The sequence below is a fragment of the Oryctolagus cuniculus genome, chromosome 9, assembly GCF_051225735.1.
Source record: "Oryctolagus cuniculus isolate XC-2025 breed Fujian yellow rabbit chromosome 9, ASM5122573v1, whole genome shotgun sequence".
Lineage (NCBI taxonomy): Eukaryota > Metazoa > Chordata > Mammalia > Lagomorpha > Leporidae > Oryctolagus > Oryctolagus cuniculus.
In genome coordinates, this window is record NC_142875.1 from 86008059 (window position 1) to 86026781 (window position 18723).

Consider the following 18723-nt stretch of genomic DNA (forward strand, 5'->3'; position numbering starts at 1 on the left):
AGCTAGGACTTAACCCGACACTCCACTGCAAGTGGCATCTTTAACCCATTGGCCACAACGACCACCCCAAGAGTTTTCATCTTAAAACTGAAGAAAAGTTCAGCCCATCAAGCCCCTATTGCTTGAAATATACTTTATTTGAATTCTACCAGTCCTGAAAAGTTCCAGCTTTGACTGGGGATAGTCAATGAATTTCAGTATTTATTATCAGCTATTTTCTTTTTCTTACTCAAATCTTTGTCATGAGATTCATTCTCACCGGAGATGAGACTAAATATTCTTAGGAATGTCACAAACCTTACTTGTCTATTTTCTGGGGAAAAAAATGAATATCTATTTGTTCAGTGCATATACTTGATGCAATGCAAGTAATGCTTTAAAAACGGCTAAGATCTGTGCTCTAAAGATCTACGTGTGGATGTTTATTAATTCTCATTCCAATCACACTGCCCCTTTCTTAAAATACAATAATGGGGTGGCGTGGGGGTGATTTGCTTAGCATGTAAGATGCCAGTTAAGACATCTGCATCCCACATCACAGTGCCTGGGTTTCCTACCAGGCCCTGGCTCCTGATGGCAGCATCTCTCGACACAGACTCTGAGAGGCAGCAGTGATGGTGCCAGTCATTGGATTCCTGTCACACACAAGGCAGAGCCAACTGAGCTCCCCGCTTCTCCGGGCCAGCCAGTGTGGGTGTCTGGAAAGCAAACCAGCAGATGGAGAGCACTCTCTCTGTCTGTCTGTCGGTTCCTTTCTCTGCCTCTCAAATGCATTTTTAAAACACATTTTTCGTATACAATCATAATTTAGAGTTGCCTTTCAAATCGATGAAAGCTGGTGAACTACAGTCTTCAGAATTCTTGACTGCTTCAGCTCCAGACATTGGCACTCACCTGTCCGTGGCATCTGTTTGAACAAGTCACCCTTCCTAATCACAGCTCATTTTCTTTGTAGAGAATGCTATTTCAATTCTTCAGTGGCAGGAACGCCTCCTTATTTCCACCTGACAAATGAGAGCTCTTTCCTCCTTCTTAAATTCCTAACTTATCTCTCTGGTGAACTTAATCCACATGTGTGATCCGGCTCAGTGGATGTCTACTCCCAGAGATCGCCTTGATGACTGGGTTACTCTCTCACCAACCCCAGGTTGCATGTGTGCTGAGCAGGGCTTGAGTCTTCTCTGTGACACCTCATCAGAGGCCTTGGGTGTGCGGGGTCTCAGCTAGAATGTCCTTTGTTAACGCTGAAGACAGTGCTCAATCTGCAACACGTCCTGACGTGTGCCAAGATTTTTTGTTTTCACTTGGAGGGTTAGAAGCCGATTCTTGGGTCGGTTTTTGTACTCAAGCTTCAAAAAAAAAAAAAAAAATCAACGTGAATGAAGGAGAAAATCCCTCTGGGTTCATAAAATAGCTGAGGACATTTTATTGACCATCTTTCAGGGATCCAAAGAAAACAGTGCAGGGGGCTCTCCTGAGGTCTGGATCCTGGCTTCCAGAGGGCTGTCTGATCACAGAAACCCAGTTAGCTCCACTGACCGGGTTCCCCATATAAGAAACAGACCTCAAAATGAATGTGGCCCTTTTCTTTTCCTATGTGTGTGTTTTTGCTGCGTTGCTGGCACTCAGCATGACAATGGGTGTGTTAGCAATTACTGAGGGTGAAACAGGAACTGCACTGCCTTATCTCCCTGGTTTCCCAATGTCACTAAATGCATTTTATTTTGAGATTCCTGGTGGTGCTTGGCAAAGATAAACAAAATCTTCCATCAGGAAACCTGTGAGCTATTTCCACAGGAAGTTTCAAATCACTAAAGTAAATAGAAACTCGCTACATGATCTCAATGGTGTTACTTGGGGCTCTCTTGGGTTCTGACCACCAGAATGAGACCTCATAAACGGAAAGGTTGTGGTCTTTTCAGAAATGATTTGATTGCAACCAGCGCAGCACATCCCGGCTCTAGCGTCTGTGTAAAAGTCGATGGCTGATGGTTTGCTCCTCTCATGCTTGGAAAATGTCCAAAATGTCAAAAGATGCTGAATGAGAGGGCTATCTCTGACACCTTATTGTTATGCTAAAAATGACGGTCAGCTCTCTTGTATCATCTGGCACATTCTTTCATTTGCATTTTAAACGCAGGAAAGCCTCGACTGGTCTCCTGGAAACCACTGACCACTGACTGCTTTATAAGCCACTGTCAGCTCCCACTCCCAGGTTTCAAATGAATACTTTGGCATTCCTTCAGACGTGACACTTTATAATAAAGCCAAAGCCCAGAAAAATCAGAAAAACAAGCAAAGTGAGATTTAGGAAAGAGTTGATATGATAGCTAATTTTGGACTATTGTCCCCTAAAGGTTTAAAGGTTTCTTTATAGCTTTGTGTGGAAAGGATAATAATAATAATAGCATAACATAGTGCTTTTCATCTTCAAAGCACTTTGTAAAATGTTGGCCCAAATTCTTTGCTCAAATATAGAGATACCACTAGCAGCAAGCAATGACAGTGTTGAGAGCTGGTCAGTTTAGAGCCAGTAGCCAGTGATTTAAAAAAATAAAAATCCTCCAGGGGCCAGCTCTGTGGCGCAGTGGGTGAAGCCACCACTGACAACACTGGCATCCCCTGTGGGCAGCGGTTCAAGTCCAGGCTGCTCTGCTTCCTATCTAGCTCCCTGCTAATGCGCCTGGGAAAGCAGCAGAGGATGGCCCAAGTGCTTGGGTCCCTGTGGCCACGAGGGAAACCTTGGGGAGGTTTCTGGCTCCTGGCTTCAGTCTGGCCTAGCTCTGGCTGTTGCAGCTATTCAGGGGTTGAATGAACGAATGGAAAACCTCTCCCTCTCTCTCTGTAAGTCTGCCTTTCAAATAAAATAAATAAATCTTAAAAAGAAGAAGAAAAAGAAAGAAATCCTCCAGATCTCTCGAACCTCCAGGTATGAGTGCCAAGAGCAGAGCTCATGGTCGGTGAGCTCAAAGCCCTTGAGACAGGAGAGTAAAGGTTAGCTGGCAATGAGCATTGGAGGACAGGCTGCTAATGACACAGTCACCCTCAGAACATGGTAAATGCTTTTGAGAGTGCATTTCATTGCGACAGTTATTCCCTACCGTAGAATCTGGTGACTCTTCCGAGTCAGCTGTCTGTATTTGCAGACCCCTTCGCTCTGTTGGGTCTGAGTAGAACTGTCACCATAAAAAGTGTCCTGAGAAGGGGCCTGGTTCTTTGCAGCCACTGTGGTGCCGAAGTCCAGGAAAAGTAAACCCAGGGCAGCAGAAGAGGGGACTGAGTCCCAGCTGCTTCTTGCTGTGAAAGCTTAGGGCCAGAGGCGGACTGATGGGTACACACCTGGGACTGTGCTCACTCGGCCTAAGCTGCCTTAGATAAGGTTGACCATAAAGACTGTCTGATTTTTTGTACAAATTGCATTTATGTTACTTCAATATTTTGCCCACTCCTTACCAGTAGGAGTATCGGTGATAAGGACATAGGAAGCAACGTTATCACTCCGAGTTGGAACAAACGTTCTGCAACTTTGAGGAAGAAAGGGGAAAGTGCCATCCTAAGGCTGCTCTGGTCTGTGCTTCCTGCCTCCCTTCTGCTGGAATGAGCTTAGCTGGTGCCTACCTGATAAGTTTGACCATTTCCTCTCAAGGAAAAGATAAGATAGATATTCACACCTTTATTTTAAGGGGGAGGGGGGGATAGAGAGAGAGAGAGAGAGAGAGAGGGAGAGAGAGAGAGAGAGACTGCACTGGCAGGAAACGAGTCCCAGGCAAGCCTGGGACTCCTGCTCCGGCGCTCCAGTGTGGGATGTGTGCCTCTTAACACAGGCTAAATCCTCACTCCCGGAACTCATCCTGTTCAATGCCAAAGCTGGGGGAATTGTGTCAGAACAGATCTTCGCCGCGCCCATTAGGAGGCTGCTTTTTCTAAGAACTAAAAGTTCTGCCTTCTTATGTTGTAGACGTGCCAAATGGATTTCACGTTCACCTGGAAAAAATGCCTGCGGAAGGAGAGGACCTGAAACTCTCGTGCACGGTCAACAAGTTCCTGTACAGAGACGTCACTTGGATTTTGCTGCGGACAGTTAACAACAGAACAATGCGCCACAGCATTCGCAAGCAAAACATGGCCGTCACGAAAGACTACTCGGTGACTTTGAACCTGCTCCTCAAGAACGTGTCCCTGGAAGACTCGGGCACCTACGCCTGCAGAGCCAGGAACGTATACACAGGGGAAGAAACCCTGCAGCAGAAAGAAGTGACAATCAGAGGTGAGCACTGCAACAAAAAGGCTGTTTTCTCTCGGATCTCCAAATTTAAAAGCACAAGGAATGATTGTACCACACAAAGTCATGTAAAACATTAAAGGACTCATTTAAAAAAAGTAACAGGTGTCTCATATCAGCTTGATTTATTGTCACTGTTGCTAATCTTCAGGCCCAGAGGAGATGCTCCTCCCAAAATGAGTTCGGAGATGCTAGGAGAAATAATGAGACCCCCCAAGGTCCCTGCGTGGGCTCTGCCCTCTGGGGCTGACTTGGTGCGCATTTGGATTTGGAGGATCCCTGCACTGCCTTCTCTGTGTGTTTTTTGTTAGTTTTTTTCTTTTGCTGTCTTCTCCTGCCTGAGCCACAGCAACCGGGGACTGATCCTTTTCCTTCCACTTTGATGCCAACCTCTTTTTACTTTTAAGTTTTGAAGCTACACAAACTGAATAATTTAAACAAATGCTGGTTTCTGCCAAAGATGGACACGAATGCGTTCATTTCTCCAGCTCGGAATGAGTACAGCAGAATTGGAGACGCTGTCGGACTTCCGCCTGGGTTTGTCCTGTACTGTTTCACCTGCTCTTGATTTGTAAATAGCACCTGGATAGCAAGTTATAATGCTTATTTATTTGAAGATGCTTCTTCTTTGGCTTTCTTACTTTAAGCACATTAATCTTAAACTGGAGTTTCAAAAATGGGCCGCCCCAGGAGCGCAAGCTGTTGGTATAATTCAGAGATAATAAAGCTGTGTTATCATGTGGATTATGAAAGCCCCCCAAATCAATCCTCTCCCCCGGCTCACCCCACAGTGCCAGGTCACTCTGCAACACGCATCACAGTGCCCCAGTGCCCCAGAGTCTGCCCCCTCCTTGCCTCTGTTTGGACCACACAGCCACCGGCCACACCTGGCATGCCTCCATTTTAAGTATCTTTGTCCCCCTGCTTATTCTTTTAAAGAGCTTTGTTTGTGTCCCAATGGTGGCCTTCAAGGTGAACTTCAAGCACCTTATCAAGGAATTAAAGGTTACCATGCCAGAGGTTTAATGTGTTCTTTCAAATGTAAATTTTAAATTTGTCCAACCAGAAAAGTCCATTTTCCCCACCTGCAAATGTTCATAGGCTTTTTTATGGAGATTAAGAAATGGCAGACTGCAGAAGCAGAAATCAAAGTCATTTTGTGATACACGCCATTTTTAAATCAAGAAAGGTCCTAATCTCCTGATTTAAGCTTGCATTTGAGGGAAAAGTGACTCTGTTGCCAATTTAATATGCATTGTCCTGTTGTTTTCATTTATGATTGATCATTATATGTGAACTGTATGAACGATGCAGGGGGGAAGGGAGGAAAAAAATAACCAAAATAGCCATGGCTGAGAAACCCCGTGGCTGGACAGTTCAATAGGAGGTGACAGTATGACAGCTCTGTGAGCTTGGGAACTCACCAGCCTGCTTCCTCCTTTAGGTAGCAGCCTCTGTCCCACGCTAAACTTGTCTTTCACGTGGGAATTGCTTTTGTCAAGTGTGAAAGAGTAAACAATAGCATTTCCCCAGAATGCCAGTTTTATGGAGTCCCAAATGCTCTGAAAACAATTAGCAACCTGGAAGTTGTCAGCCCAAAGGAAAGAATAATCAATTGTATCTTGAAATTTTACCTATGCCTCTTTGGCCTGGGGTCTTTGTTCGTTCCAAGTCACAGAAACAATGGCCTAGGACCGCAGAACTGGGCTGTCCTGGTGTTGACTCCAGCTAAGAAAGCAAAGGGGATGATTTCCAGACCACTCATGGAAAAAACCAGTCAACTGGACGCAGAACCTACCACAGCCTTCCCTTTATTGCCATTTTTGTGGGACGAGAGGCTATTACTATTTTACAGAAGATGGTTTTAAGTACTTCCAAGAGAGATGATTTTCAGAATCCCATAGAGCAATTAATGGACCACTGAGTATTTCATCCTTCCAGGGGGTGTTTTTTAAAAAGTAACTGTTTGTTTTTTTTGTTTTTGTTTTTGTTTTGTTTTGTTTTGTTTTGTTTTTTTCTCACTACCCTCTTAGGGGTATGAAACAAGACAAGGATAACCATGGGAAAAAGAAAGGATAAAAAGCCTTATGTGGAGGCCAGGATGGAGTTGGGGTATGAGGCTGGTCCCTCTGTCCCCACTCCAATCACAGGGTAGAAACTCTATGTATAGGACCTGGCCCAGCTCCGGGGCCATAACCCTGCAAAGTGAAAGAAGAACCCCATGGGCAGCTTTCTTGGGCTACTGATAACCAGCAGAAATTCCCTGTGAACTCCAGTTTTCTGAGTTCGAAGGGATCAGCTACACTTTGCTAAAGTGGGAAAAGCAGGATACTCCTTGCACTGAGTAACCGAGGTTTCAGAGGGTGAGTTCGATGGACCTTTCTTATTTAAAATGGCAAAATGGATTCGTATTGGAACACATGGAGTAGGGATGGGCAAAGTAAGATTCCCACGTTGAGTGCTCATTTAGGAAGTGGCCAAAACTGCGACTGTCAACAGGAGAGGATGTTTTACAGAAAGGCATATGGAGGAAAAGCCGTCACGAGTCTGTGTTCATGTGAACTTTGTCTTTTCCCTGGGAGGCCTCTGTGTATTCTACAGCCTTGTGGCTGCTTCTATTGTCTAAAGTTTGTGCAGTACGAAGCGGGCCTTTGGGACTTCTTCATGACATTTATGTTCAAATAAAATGTTCTCTTCTATATAAGGATTGTTTTCCAATCCACCTGTTAGGGAAGTCCAAATCCTGTCTGTGTTGCTTGCTGATGTTAACAGTTTGTGGCTCTGGCAATCATTTGGGTGTTGTGTGCCCTGTAATTCAGACTTCCTTTGTGTAAGTTCTGGGAGCAATGACAGATTATTTTATCATACTGAATGCATGGGAAATTGTAAATGTGCTAGAGGAAGCTATTAACATTACAGCCCACTGAACTGGGTCTGAGTTTTAAATGAGACATGTCAAAGTTGGCTTGCCACTGTACAAGATGCAACATCGTCAATGATGCTGTTCTTTTACTCTGTTGTGTGTCACTGATGTGTTTGGGATCCTCACTGTGTAAAAATGTCAGAACTGTAATTCGCAAGCATGTACAAGTCATCAGAAATGGAAGGTATGATTCAGGCCGCATTTTCCATTAGGAAAAGACGTTTGCCACATGGTCCAGAATGCAAGTATGGGCACATTGTGACGGCTCCATCTAGGGCAGCGAGACAGGATGGAGGTAAAGGAACCACTGCTATCATTCCTTCCCAGTTATTTTGAGGGAAGCCTTCAAGAATCAGAGCCCTCCCTTTAACACTTCTGATTTCATTTGGTATAAAGTGAGAAGGCTAGTGATGAGCTATGAAAATCAAATCTTATTGAGAAATTTCCTCCTAACTGATAGTCAGCATGCCATGTTCTACTACTTGCACATGTCGTAAAAGTGCTATGATCATATCCTTTTGTAAGCTGGGACTTCTAAATGGCTTTCACCAATGCTCATCCTGAGAGTCTACCTGGTCTGGGGACTCAGCAGAAACCTACAGGGCCATGGAATCCAAGGCATTGCCAGGTAGCATCATTTGTAGCGTTGTCATCCCTCCCAAGCTGCTTTCAGAGCGATGGTAGACTGAGATGAAGAAGTCACAAATGGCCAGAGAAAGCTCATACTGTAGAACTGAAGCCAGTGCCACAGAATGCCTATGTTATGTTGCAATTCTCTGATCTCTGTCCCAGGATTTGTAACTGAAGGGGATGGGGAGGATTTGGAAGGCTGGGAGAGATGTTACAAGCTGTTTTATTCTTTTCCTTTGGAAGCTGGAGCCTCCAATTCAGTGCCCGCCTAACTAGAATGCACACACACATCAGCAGGACTGACCACTTCACTACACTGAGACGCACTGGGGTCCTTGGGGGTACTGCTGTTCCGACGTGGGATTTTCATGTTGTAATGTATTGCATCTTAATGTATTAAATTCATTTTGTTGTACTATATTGGTTGGCATTTTATTAAAATAAATTGTATTGTATCATATTTGTATGTTTTAAGAGAAAATAATATAAAATACAATATTTGTACTATTATATAGTGCAAAAACTACAAACCTGTGCCTCTGCCTCTTGAATTAATGCTTCAATGACTTGCATTGGGGAAGGGAACGGAGGAAGGAAGTAATCAATAAAGTTTTCCAAGTTCAAGAAATTCTCTTGTTTGGTCTGCTGATTTAGGTTACTGGCAATTGAGTAACACACACACATACACACACACACACACACACACACACACGACCTCACAAAGACATCAATAAAAATACATCTGAGATCAGATTAGCCCATTACCACAGCTCTCTCTATATTATGTAAAGATTCGTTACAAACCTGTCTACAAAATTGTGCTCTGTATTACGGCTCTGAAAATATTATGCAGAATCCTTGGGTTTTAGAAAAGCTCCTCTTGAAAAAATGTAAGGGATGACCCAATCAGACAAAAATTTTTGTATTGAAATCTACACATGTAGACTCTAGCCCTTGCTTTTTTAGGGTTCTAGTCCGTTTCAACTTACTGTAACATCTTGTTCAAGAGGAAGCCGTAGGTGGGCCACTGGAGAGAAAGTTAGGGAGCAAAGCACACGTGAGACCCGATAGGTGAGTGGCGACGCTTGTCTGCAGATAGTTGAGACGATGTCGTATGCGTGTGCAAGCAAAGCATAAAACTGACGAGTAACCGCGGTCCCTCTCTTTCCTCACTAGACCAGCAAGCGCCATCCCTCCTGCGAAACCTCAGTGACCACAGAGTGAGTGTCAGCAGCTCAACCACGTGGGACTGCTTTGCTAGCGGGGTCCCAGAGCCCCAGATAACCTGGTTTAAAAACAACCACAAAATACAGCAAGAGCCCGGTAAGACATTTTTGCCCTTGCACTTGCCCCTTTGCCTCCTGACTTTCCTGTCACCTACTTTCCAAGATTTCTAAAACTTTTCTATCACCTGCTTTCCAGGATTTCTAGAACTTTTCTATCACCTACTTTCCAGGACCTGCTGATAGAGTTGCAAAAACTGGGCCCTCGTTCATACTTGTACTGGGGGACTTCAAACGTTGTGGGGAGATGGAATTTAAAAAGAAGTTTATTTGGATGCAGCAAATTTGAAATTTGTGCATTTTTTTGTCATAATGCACCCTTTCTGTGAACTTTTTGATGATTCTTCTATGAACATCAACAAAGGGATACTTGGGCTAGTTCTTAGGCAGACTGTATTCCCAACCCTTTAGAAAGAGCCTTGCAGAATCTGTTCTGCATGCTTTAAATAATGCATTCAGAAAGGAATGTTCTAGATGGGTCACTCAGAAAATGGTTCAGTTCTCCTTGATGGCTGCACAGGTGAGGAGCAAATGGCTTGATTGGCGGTATTACAGAGCTTTGAGCACCTGGTGTCTGTGACATTTAGAGTAGATTCATAACCTTTTTTAATTCACCAACACCAATTTGGATGATTTGGTAAAAAGAAGACTATTTTAAATGATATTTTATCATACCAGTAAAAAAAAATAAATCTAAACCAGTGGTTATGGGTTTCTTTCCACAGTAAGTATTAATAAAAACAACCACACATAAACTATTAAGACTGTCTATTGTCTGCCTCATAATTCTATGGTTAATTGTCAACTTAATCTTATTTATGATTTTCATGAATAATTATTTTATATTGAAGATAAAATGGGGTCACTTATTTTCAATGTCCCAGCAACTTAAATAAGTAGCAGTGTGGAATGGCCCTTAAACTTGAGTCCCCTACACAAAAGGAAGCTCCCGTTTGCAGTTTGCATTTTGATGCACAGAATGAGTTTGTGCTGCAACCCTACAGATGCCTTAGGGAGGCCTTACACCCAGCACACACCACACCCTCACATCCCATCCTTGCTCTCCCTAAAGTTGCACCTCCTCTTCTAGTGTTGACATCCCGCACTCAGCCGACCTAACTGGGAGGGGCTGACCCCTCCTTGACCTCCTCATCTAAGCAGTCACCCGACTGAGCAGGTTCCACGATTCCATGGTGCGTGTTTCTCAGATCCATCTTGCCTGTTGCCCCGTTGGTTTGGGAGCTCGTTAGCCATCCCCTGAACATCTGTGGTCACCCCAGCTTGTCTCCCCACTTCTCTTGCCTCTCTTTCTGTTTTCCATACTCTGAAATGCAACTTTGAGCAGGTCAGTTCCAGCTTCCAGCCTCCCGCAGGCTCCCCGGCACGCGGTGCGATGAAGTTCAAGTGTCTGACAAGGAAGACCCCCGGCAGCCAGCCCCCGCCTGCTCCTGCAGCTTCGTGCTGGCCTCCCTTGCCTTGACCTTTGTGTTCTGGCAATGCCGGACGCCCACAGATCACTGCTTTCCTTGTTCCTGCCTCCCCACTGCCTGGAGAACCTTCCCTTTGTCTGAGGCCTGCCTGTCATGTAGCACTCATGTTGGGCCACCTCCCTGCAGAATTGCTTCTGTCTCTGTGACTCAGCAAAGTTTCCACTCTCTGTGACTGAGGTTGGTCTCCAGACTCTTCCATTTGTGTGTGTATGTATTTGCCATGCCTGTTTTTGCTGCATTCTTCCCATACTGTTTTTTAAAATAATTTTAAAATTTTTAACTGACATGAACCTTGCACATATTTATGGGGTGCCCTGTGAAGTTTCTTTTTTTAAGATTTATTTTATTTGGTTTGATTATATTTATTTATTTTTATTTTAGATAAAGTTATGAACACTCCCCAAATTACCACAATGGCCAGACCTGAGCTGAGCCGAAGCCAGGAGCCAAGAGCTTCTTCCAGGTCTCCCACCCACATGGGTACAGGGGCCCAAGCCCTTTGGTCATCCTCTGCTGCTTTCCCAGGAGCATTAGCAGGGAGTTGGATGGGAAGTGGAGCAGCCAAGACTTGAACCAGCATTCATATGAGATGCTGGTGCTACAGGCTGAGGCTTTAACCAGCTGCACCACAGTGTTGTCCCCTGTGATATTTCAATGCATATATGTGTTGTGTAACTTCCAATCAGTGTAAATGCACCTATCTCCTCAGACATTTATAATTTCTGTATGATGAAGCCTTTTAAAATCCTTTCTTCTAGCTTAGTCCTTCTTTTTTCTTTCTTTTTTGTGGAAAAATGTACATTTTTTTTTGTAGATCCATTTGTTTTATTTGAAAGACAGAGTTACAGAAAGGCAGAGAGAGAGAGAGACAGACAGACAGACAAAGCAAGATCTTCCATCTGCTGGTTCACTCCCCTGATGGCTGCAACAGCCGGAGCTCCATCCATCCGAAGCCAAGAGCCAGAGCTTCCTCCAGGTCTCCCACGTGGGTGCAAAGTCCCAAACACTTTGGCCATCTTCCACTGCTTTCCCAGGCCATAGCAGAGAGCTGGATCAGAAGTGGAGCAGCCGGGACTCGAACAGGCACCTATATGGGATACCGGCACTGCAGGCAGCAGCTTTACCTGCTATGCCACAGCGCTGGCCCCACACTATTGGTTTTTAATCACAAGCAGACGTGTGGCCCTCCTCCAGAAGGCAGACAGTGTATCTGATTTGTCTCATTTAGATCTTGTCTCTGCATCCTCAGGGCCTAGCACAGTGTGTGACCATCCAGAAATGTTCCATGAATGTGTGAACGAATGGATGGCTTTCAGAGGGTCTCCCTCTCTCCTTGGTAGCACAAACGCCTGGATTTGGGGTGAGGGTTGAGCCAATGTCACAGACGTTTTAGAGGTGAAGGAACCTGCAGAATTTCTTGAACCTACGATGTAGAATAGAAAACTCGATTCCAAACAGGTAAAGTGGTTTGCCCTGTACTGACACATCACCAAGATGGGCAGTTTCATGAAAAATAATTGCCTTGAGATGTTCTCACAAAATAAAGCATGAATTAATCCATGAGTCAATGCATAGCTTCTGAGAGGATACATGCAGTACCCCCCCCCCCCCATATTAGCATCTGAGAGAGCCAAGGAGATTCTGGACCAAAGAAAACCTGGGAGCCTTCCGGGCTTTAAGTACCTTAACCTCTAAACTTACTTGGCCACAAATACATTTGGTGAGGTTCTCGTGTCAGATGCTGAGTGGTCCTTCAAAATAAGTAAATTTGACATAAGTTCAGCTTTCGTATGTTGAGTGTGGGTTACAGAATCAACGTTAAACCAATTTTGAAAGCAAGTGACCATAGAGAGACATGAAGCTAGATAAGGCAGGAGAATGTGCCCCGGTGATCCCTATAGGCAGAAGGAACCAGTATGAAGTGCCAGGGAGACATGGTTTGAAGCTCAACATTGTCCTATACTTTACATAGAATTTGGACACTCTTGTGGCGGAGTAGGTTAGACCTCCACCTACGGCACCAGTTCAAGTCCCAGCTGTTCCACTTACAATCCAGTTCCCTGCTAATATACCTGGGAAAGCAGTGGAGGATGGCCCAGGTACTTGGACCCCTGCACCCAACATGGGAGAGAAGCTCCTGGCTCCTGGCTTCTGGCTTTGGATCGACCCAGCTCCAGCTGTTGCAGCCATTTGGGGAGAGAACCAGTGGATGGAGGACCTCTCTCTCTCTCTCTCTCTCTCTCTCTCTCCATCTCTCTATCTGTAACTCTGCCTCCCAAAAGTAAAAAAAAAATCTTAAAAAAAAAATTGGGGTATTTGGCCTTGCGCTCTGAGCCTTCCCTTGTCTTCACTCTCTGAGCCCCGATACACCTTTATGTAAAATCGGGATAATACCACACAGGGATGTGGTAAAATTTAAATGAGTTATAACAGTTAAGCTGGCCCATAGTCATGGCTTAGTTAAGTGTTACCTTCCAATGTACCTCATTTATACAGAAATTGGCCCGTGAACTCATTGGAGGATGTCAAGAGATAATAATCTCAAATGTCAAACAACTCGAAAACTAAATTATAAAATACTGAGGGGGAGGACACCTGCCTCACTGGCTGAGATGCCCACATCCCGTAGGGAACACCTAGGTCCCATTTGTAGCCCAGCTCGTTGAGTCTGGCTTCCTACTGCGGTAGGCCCTGGGAAGCAACAGGTGAAGCTCCAGTATCTGGGTGCCTGCCATCCATGCGGGAGACCTGAACTGAGTTCCCAGCTCCGGGCTTTGGCCCCTGTTGTGGGCACTTGGAGAATGAGCCAGTGAGTGAGAGCTCTTTCTCTCTATCTCCCTGTTTCTCACCTTCAAATGATGGTGATGATGATGATGATGATGATGATGATGAAATAGGTAAAATGAACTCCTCCGCCCAGGTTTTTAATCTTGGGAGAGTCAAGAGAAGAATATGTAAAATGGGTCTTCAGTACATTCTTACCCAAAGTCTTTTACAAATATCCTTCTAGTGTGCTACTATTAGCATTTACTGAACTCCACTATGCTGAGTGATTGATTTTGTCTTTCTCGCTTCCTTTTATTTGCTCTTTAAAATTACCAGAGCCTTTCTGGAAAGGGATATTTCTTGATTTTTCTGGAGTTGATCTTCTTAAGTGTATGTAGTTTCTGTGAAGTTCCATATGTAATTTGCAGCAGCAAATGCTGTCGCCAATGCAAGAGTCTCTGTGGCAGGGACCCTAACTTTAATGCGTAACGATACCTGCAGCGCTGCCGACTCTGCCGAACTTGTTCCTCTTTATAAACCTGTGACGAAAGGTTACAGAGAACCAAAGGCTAATCTTTGACTTACCAATTATTCCAAAGTTGAAGGGAAAGGACATCAAGATGGTGACCTGAAAAGACTGAAAGCTAGGTCATTGTGTACGGAGCCATGGGCAATTTAGACTGAGTTTCAAAGCCCTGAGAATATGAGCCAGGCTTTTGGCTCAGCCCGAAGTCACTGCTTGTGACATCCACAACTCATGCTGCAGTGCCCACGTTCAGCTTCCGATTCCAGCTTCCTGCTACTGTGCACAATGGGAGGCAGCAGGTGATGGTTCAAGTACTTGGGTCCATGCCACCACATGGAAGATCCTGGCTTTGACCTGGCTCAGCCCTGGCTGTTGCAGTCATTTGGAGAATGAAGCAGCCAATGGGAGAGATTCTCTCTCTCTCTCTCTCTCTCTCTCTCAACAAAAAGAAACCATGAGAATAGAGTGTGCATCCTTTAGAGACTTGGGGTGCATCATTTTATCTGAAGCTTGGCAGAGAATTTTAGCAACCTTGGATCATTTCTAAGATCCGGTCCATTATCATTGTTACTTGTTAAGTGATAACTTGCTCCCATTCCAAAGAAAATATGAGGGAGGAAGCAGGGCACACATGGGTGAGAGCTCGCGCTCCAGGCTGGGAGAACCTGGGGGACTGGGAGCTTTCTTTTCCCTTCTCATTTCCTCTCCGGAAAGAGCTTCCAATGGGCCCAGCCATTCTCCAGGAGAAACACAAGTTCAAAAAAGTGGTCATGAAAGCTGAGCCGTGAATTCTTGGGCCAAAGGGCACCAAGCAGGAACACCAGAGACCTTCAGTGTACAGGCCCAGGAAACTTGTGCCCAGGGGCCATCAGTGTAGGCCAAATCAGAAGAGAAGGCGCATTGCAAACCAGCTGCCTGCTACCCTGCTCTGGGCACTGCACTGGGGTTTTCCTGGCCCTCATCTGCAAGGCTCCTCCTGCCCCTTGAATCTTCTCATTCTCACTCTTCCTATTGTCTTCGCCCCTCCGCCCCTGGGCCTCGGGCTGCCTGAACACCTCTCCTTCCTCTCCCTAAGTTCTTCTCAATCCCACTCTAATTCTTGCTGTCACCAGGGATCCTTCTCACACATTCCAGGGCAGTGACTGTTCCTGTTTTCTTCCGTGTCCAGTGGGTTCACAGAGCACACCCCTGGGCCGCTCTCTGCTTTCATGTGGGCTTACTTTTAAAGCCTTTGAAGACAGATGAAGTATTTTAATTAGTCTCCTTTACTAAAAATAATAATAAAGACATGTTGAACATTCACCAAGACAGCACGTTGAGTATTTAGAAAGATTTCATTCAATTTTCATAATCACCTTCGAGAGAGGTCTAACTATCAGATGCAACTCAAAGATTTTTACCTAAGCATTAAGTGCTTGCTATTGCTGTGAGCGTTTTACTGGTGTTGATTTGTTTACTTCTCATAAAGTTCCATGCGACTTGCTAAATGATCGGGTCTGTTTTATAGACTAAAGGCTGAGGAAGTCTAGAAATGCAGAGAGGAGAAGTGACAGCCCCAGGTCCTGGAGCTGGTAGGCAGCCCACCAAGGTTCCCACCGGAAGCATTGGCCTCTGAGGTTTGCACTCGGAGCACTGTGTGTGTGCAGCTAAGTATTATATCACTCACAAGAGAACAAACACGCTCTAGTTTGAAATGGTCATTTCATACTGGGGCAACGGCAAACATACATTAAAAACTGCATAGCTGCAGCAGGTGCGAAGTCTAGAGGTTGAGAGGTGGTCGGGACACCTGCATCCTGAATCAGAGCACCTGAGCCTAGCGCCTGGCTCCACCTCCTGCCTCCAGTCTCCCGCCAGCAGGAGACTTTGGGAAGTAGCAGCTGGTGCCTCACGAAGCTGGGTTTCTGCACCGCCAGTGGAAATATGCACTGACTCCCTGCTCCCAGCTTCGGCCCCCAGCCTGGGCCCCTTGGAAGGCATTTGAGGAAGTGAATCAATGATCGGAGCTCACTCTCTCGCTCTCTTCTTCTTAAATAATAATAATTTTTTAAAATGAATATCTTTTCATTCCTAACCCTTAAGTCTTGTCTCCTAAAGATGACAGTTTATTTGAAGACATTTTTAAACATTTGTAAAGCACATTTATGAAAAAAAGAGCATTTTTGAAAACTGGACAATCCGTAGGGTTGATGCAAATCTAGTGACTTCTAAGTTTCCAAAGGTCCAGAATTCATGCCACATGAGCCCCACACTCATCTACTTACTTATTTAGCTAATGTTTATAAGGTACAGCTTTATCTGTGGCAATGTGCAAGGCTCTGCGAACACAGCAGGGAAAAAGACACCTAAAAATCTGAATGACCAAAAAGCAAAAGTAATTCATGTACATGTGTGCTGACATGAAATGCAGCTTCTTCAAGCAGCAAGCCTTTGTATCATCACAACAAGTCTAAAAATGGAATAAGATAAGCTAATAAATGGAACAAGTGGAAAATGCTAATGCTCATCACAAAATCCAAGGAGCTTTGATGCACAAGGGTGTGGAAGCTTTTTTTCTGCCCAGGGCCATTTGGATATTCATAGCATCCATTCGTGGGCCGTACAAAATGATCAACTTAAAAATGAACCTGCTATGGCTGGATTGAATTTCGAGCCCTCCCTGCAGTTGCCTTGGCAGGGCCAGGCCAGTGGTGGCCTGCAGGCCAGACATTCCCCACTGCTGCAGGATGAGAAAAATGAACAATACATCCTGTGCATTTAATTTTCTTCCTTTACTGCCAAGTGTAAGTAGCTTCTCATTTATAAGCTGAACATATTGATATGGAAAAGGGTCCAGAGAAAAACAGGAGAAAATATAAGGAAAGCATTTAAAGATGGGAGAGCCTCCAGTTAGAACTGAGTGAAGAGCAGCAGGGGCTGCATGGGTGCAAAGTGTTGAAAGATGAAGCCAATTTAAGACATATTTACTTTGATGGTGCTGGTGTTGGGGTGCAGTGGGTTAAGGCCTGGCTTGTGATGCCTGCATCCCAGAACAGGTTCAAGTCCCGGCTGCTCCACTTCCAATCCAGCTTCCTGCCGCAAAGGCAGGGATGATGGCTCAAGTTCTTGGTCCCCTGCCAGCTATGTGGGACACCCAGTGGAGTTCCTGGCTCCCAGTTTCAGCCTGGCCCAACCCTGAGGGGTAGTGGCCATTTGGGGAGCAAACCAGAGGATGGAAGAGCTCTCTCTTGTTCTGTCTCTCCCCCTCTGTCTGTTGCTCTGCCTTTCAAATAAACAAAATTTTTTGAAAACAAACAGAAAAGACATATTTACTTTGAAAAGATAGGTGCAAAGAGAATAGACCAGCACAAGCAAGCATGCTGTAAAGAAACAGAGGTGATGGGGCCGACGCCATGGCTCACTAGGTTAATCTTCCGCCTGCATTGCCAGCATCCGTATGGGCGCTGGGTTCTAGTCCCGGTTACTCCTCTTCCAGTCCAGCTCTCTGCTGTGGCCCAGGAGGGCAGTGGAGGATGGCTCAAGTGCTTGGGCACCTGCACCCTCATGGGAGACCAAGAAGAAGCACCTGCCTTCTGGCTTCGGATCGGCGCAGTGCACCGGCCATAGCGGCCATTTGGGGGGTGAACCAACGGAAGGAAGACCTTTCTCTCTGTCTCTCTCTCTCTCAATGTCTAACTGTATCTGTCAAAAAAAAAAAAAAAAAAGCAGAGGTGAGGGAGGGAGCAAAACCATGGAAGCCCCACCCCAGAGTTCCGTGTCTGACCTGCATTCTATCTCCCTTGGTCCCTTGGGTGCACAGACAGCAAGGCTCCTTTAAGAAACGTTTATTCCTAGTGGGCCAACAAGTTTAAGTTTGCAACCACTATGGGATAACAGCACAGAAACATAATCTGTTGGCACTGCTAAGTTCACGGCTTCACCGTGGAGAACCTATGACTCTGAGAGTTGTCCCTGCCCAGTGGACCAGCAGCTCCTCCAAAATAATAAAAAAAATTATCTTCTTACCTCACATTCCTCCCAGATTGCCCACTACAGTCCTAACATGCTTGGAGCTGTTGTATGGAGAAGCAGGTGCCCCACTCCCTAGTGGCACTTATGTGCGGGGAAGCTAGGCCTGGTGGAGGCCTTGTGTGCCCTGAAACAAGAGCAAACCATGGCATCAGTGACTGTGCAAAGAAAATGGATTTTCGGCAAGAGTCATTACAATGCTGCGAAAAAGTCACAACCTCTCCTCCTGTGAAAACACCTGCGACCACAAAAAGCAACTTTGACCGAAGACATTCGTAGTAAAGCTGGCCTGCACCAAGGAGCCACCATCAAACTGTTGTTGAAATTGAACTTCCGTGACAGCCAAACCTTTGCAACACAGTTGATTTAGTTAAGGTAGTAGAATCGAAACAGCGAAGAGTTCAGAAAAAAAATCAACTGTCTTAAATAGACAGGCTGAAAGAGGAGAGCATCACGCTAGGCTGGTCATTAGTATCCCTGCTGTAATAGGACTCTCATGGTCACAAGGACTAAGTATTTACCTAGTGATCAGCTGGGGACATCTTTGCTGCCACCACTATGTCACCGCCACCAAATGTGCCTCTGTAGGCACCATTTTCAGATCCAGGTGACCTCTCATTCTTGTACCTGGGAGAGGGGCAGGCTGGAGGCAGAATCTTCTCTGAACTGTAAAGTGGTGTGAACAGTCTCAGAAAGATACATAAAAGTGGAAGGGATGGGTGATGGTGCTGAGGCCCTCAGGCCATCAGAATCTGCAGATTTGCATGATTTCTTGGTAATAACCAAATTCAGAAATAGCAACTATCTTCTGCAAA

General features: G+C 45.3%; 1 protein-coding gene across 2 annotated transcripts in view; it reads left to right on the plus strand.

Moving 5' to 3' along the window:
• The window catches only part of FLT1 (fms related receptor tyrosine kinase 1), a 198505-nt gene that overhangs the window by 107573 nt on the left and 72209 nt on the right, over positions 1-18723 (plus strand). For both annotated transcript variants that reach the window (XM_089304276.1, XM_089304275.1), the window contains exons 14-15: positions 3959-4267; positions 9012-9158. In XM_089304276.1, the coding sequence (XP_089160402.1) occupies positions 3959-4267; positions 9012-9158 (456 nt within the window). The remainder of the gene's footprint in view (positions 1-3958; positions 4268-9011; positions 9159-18723) is intronic.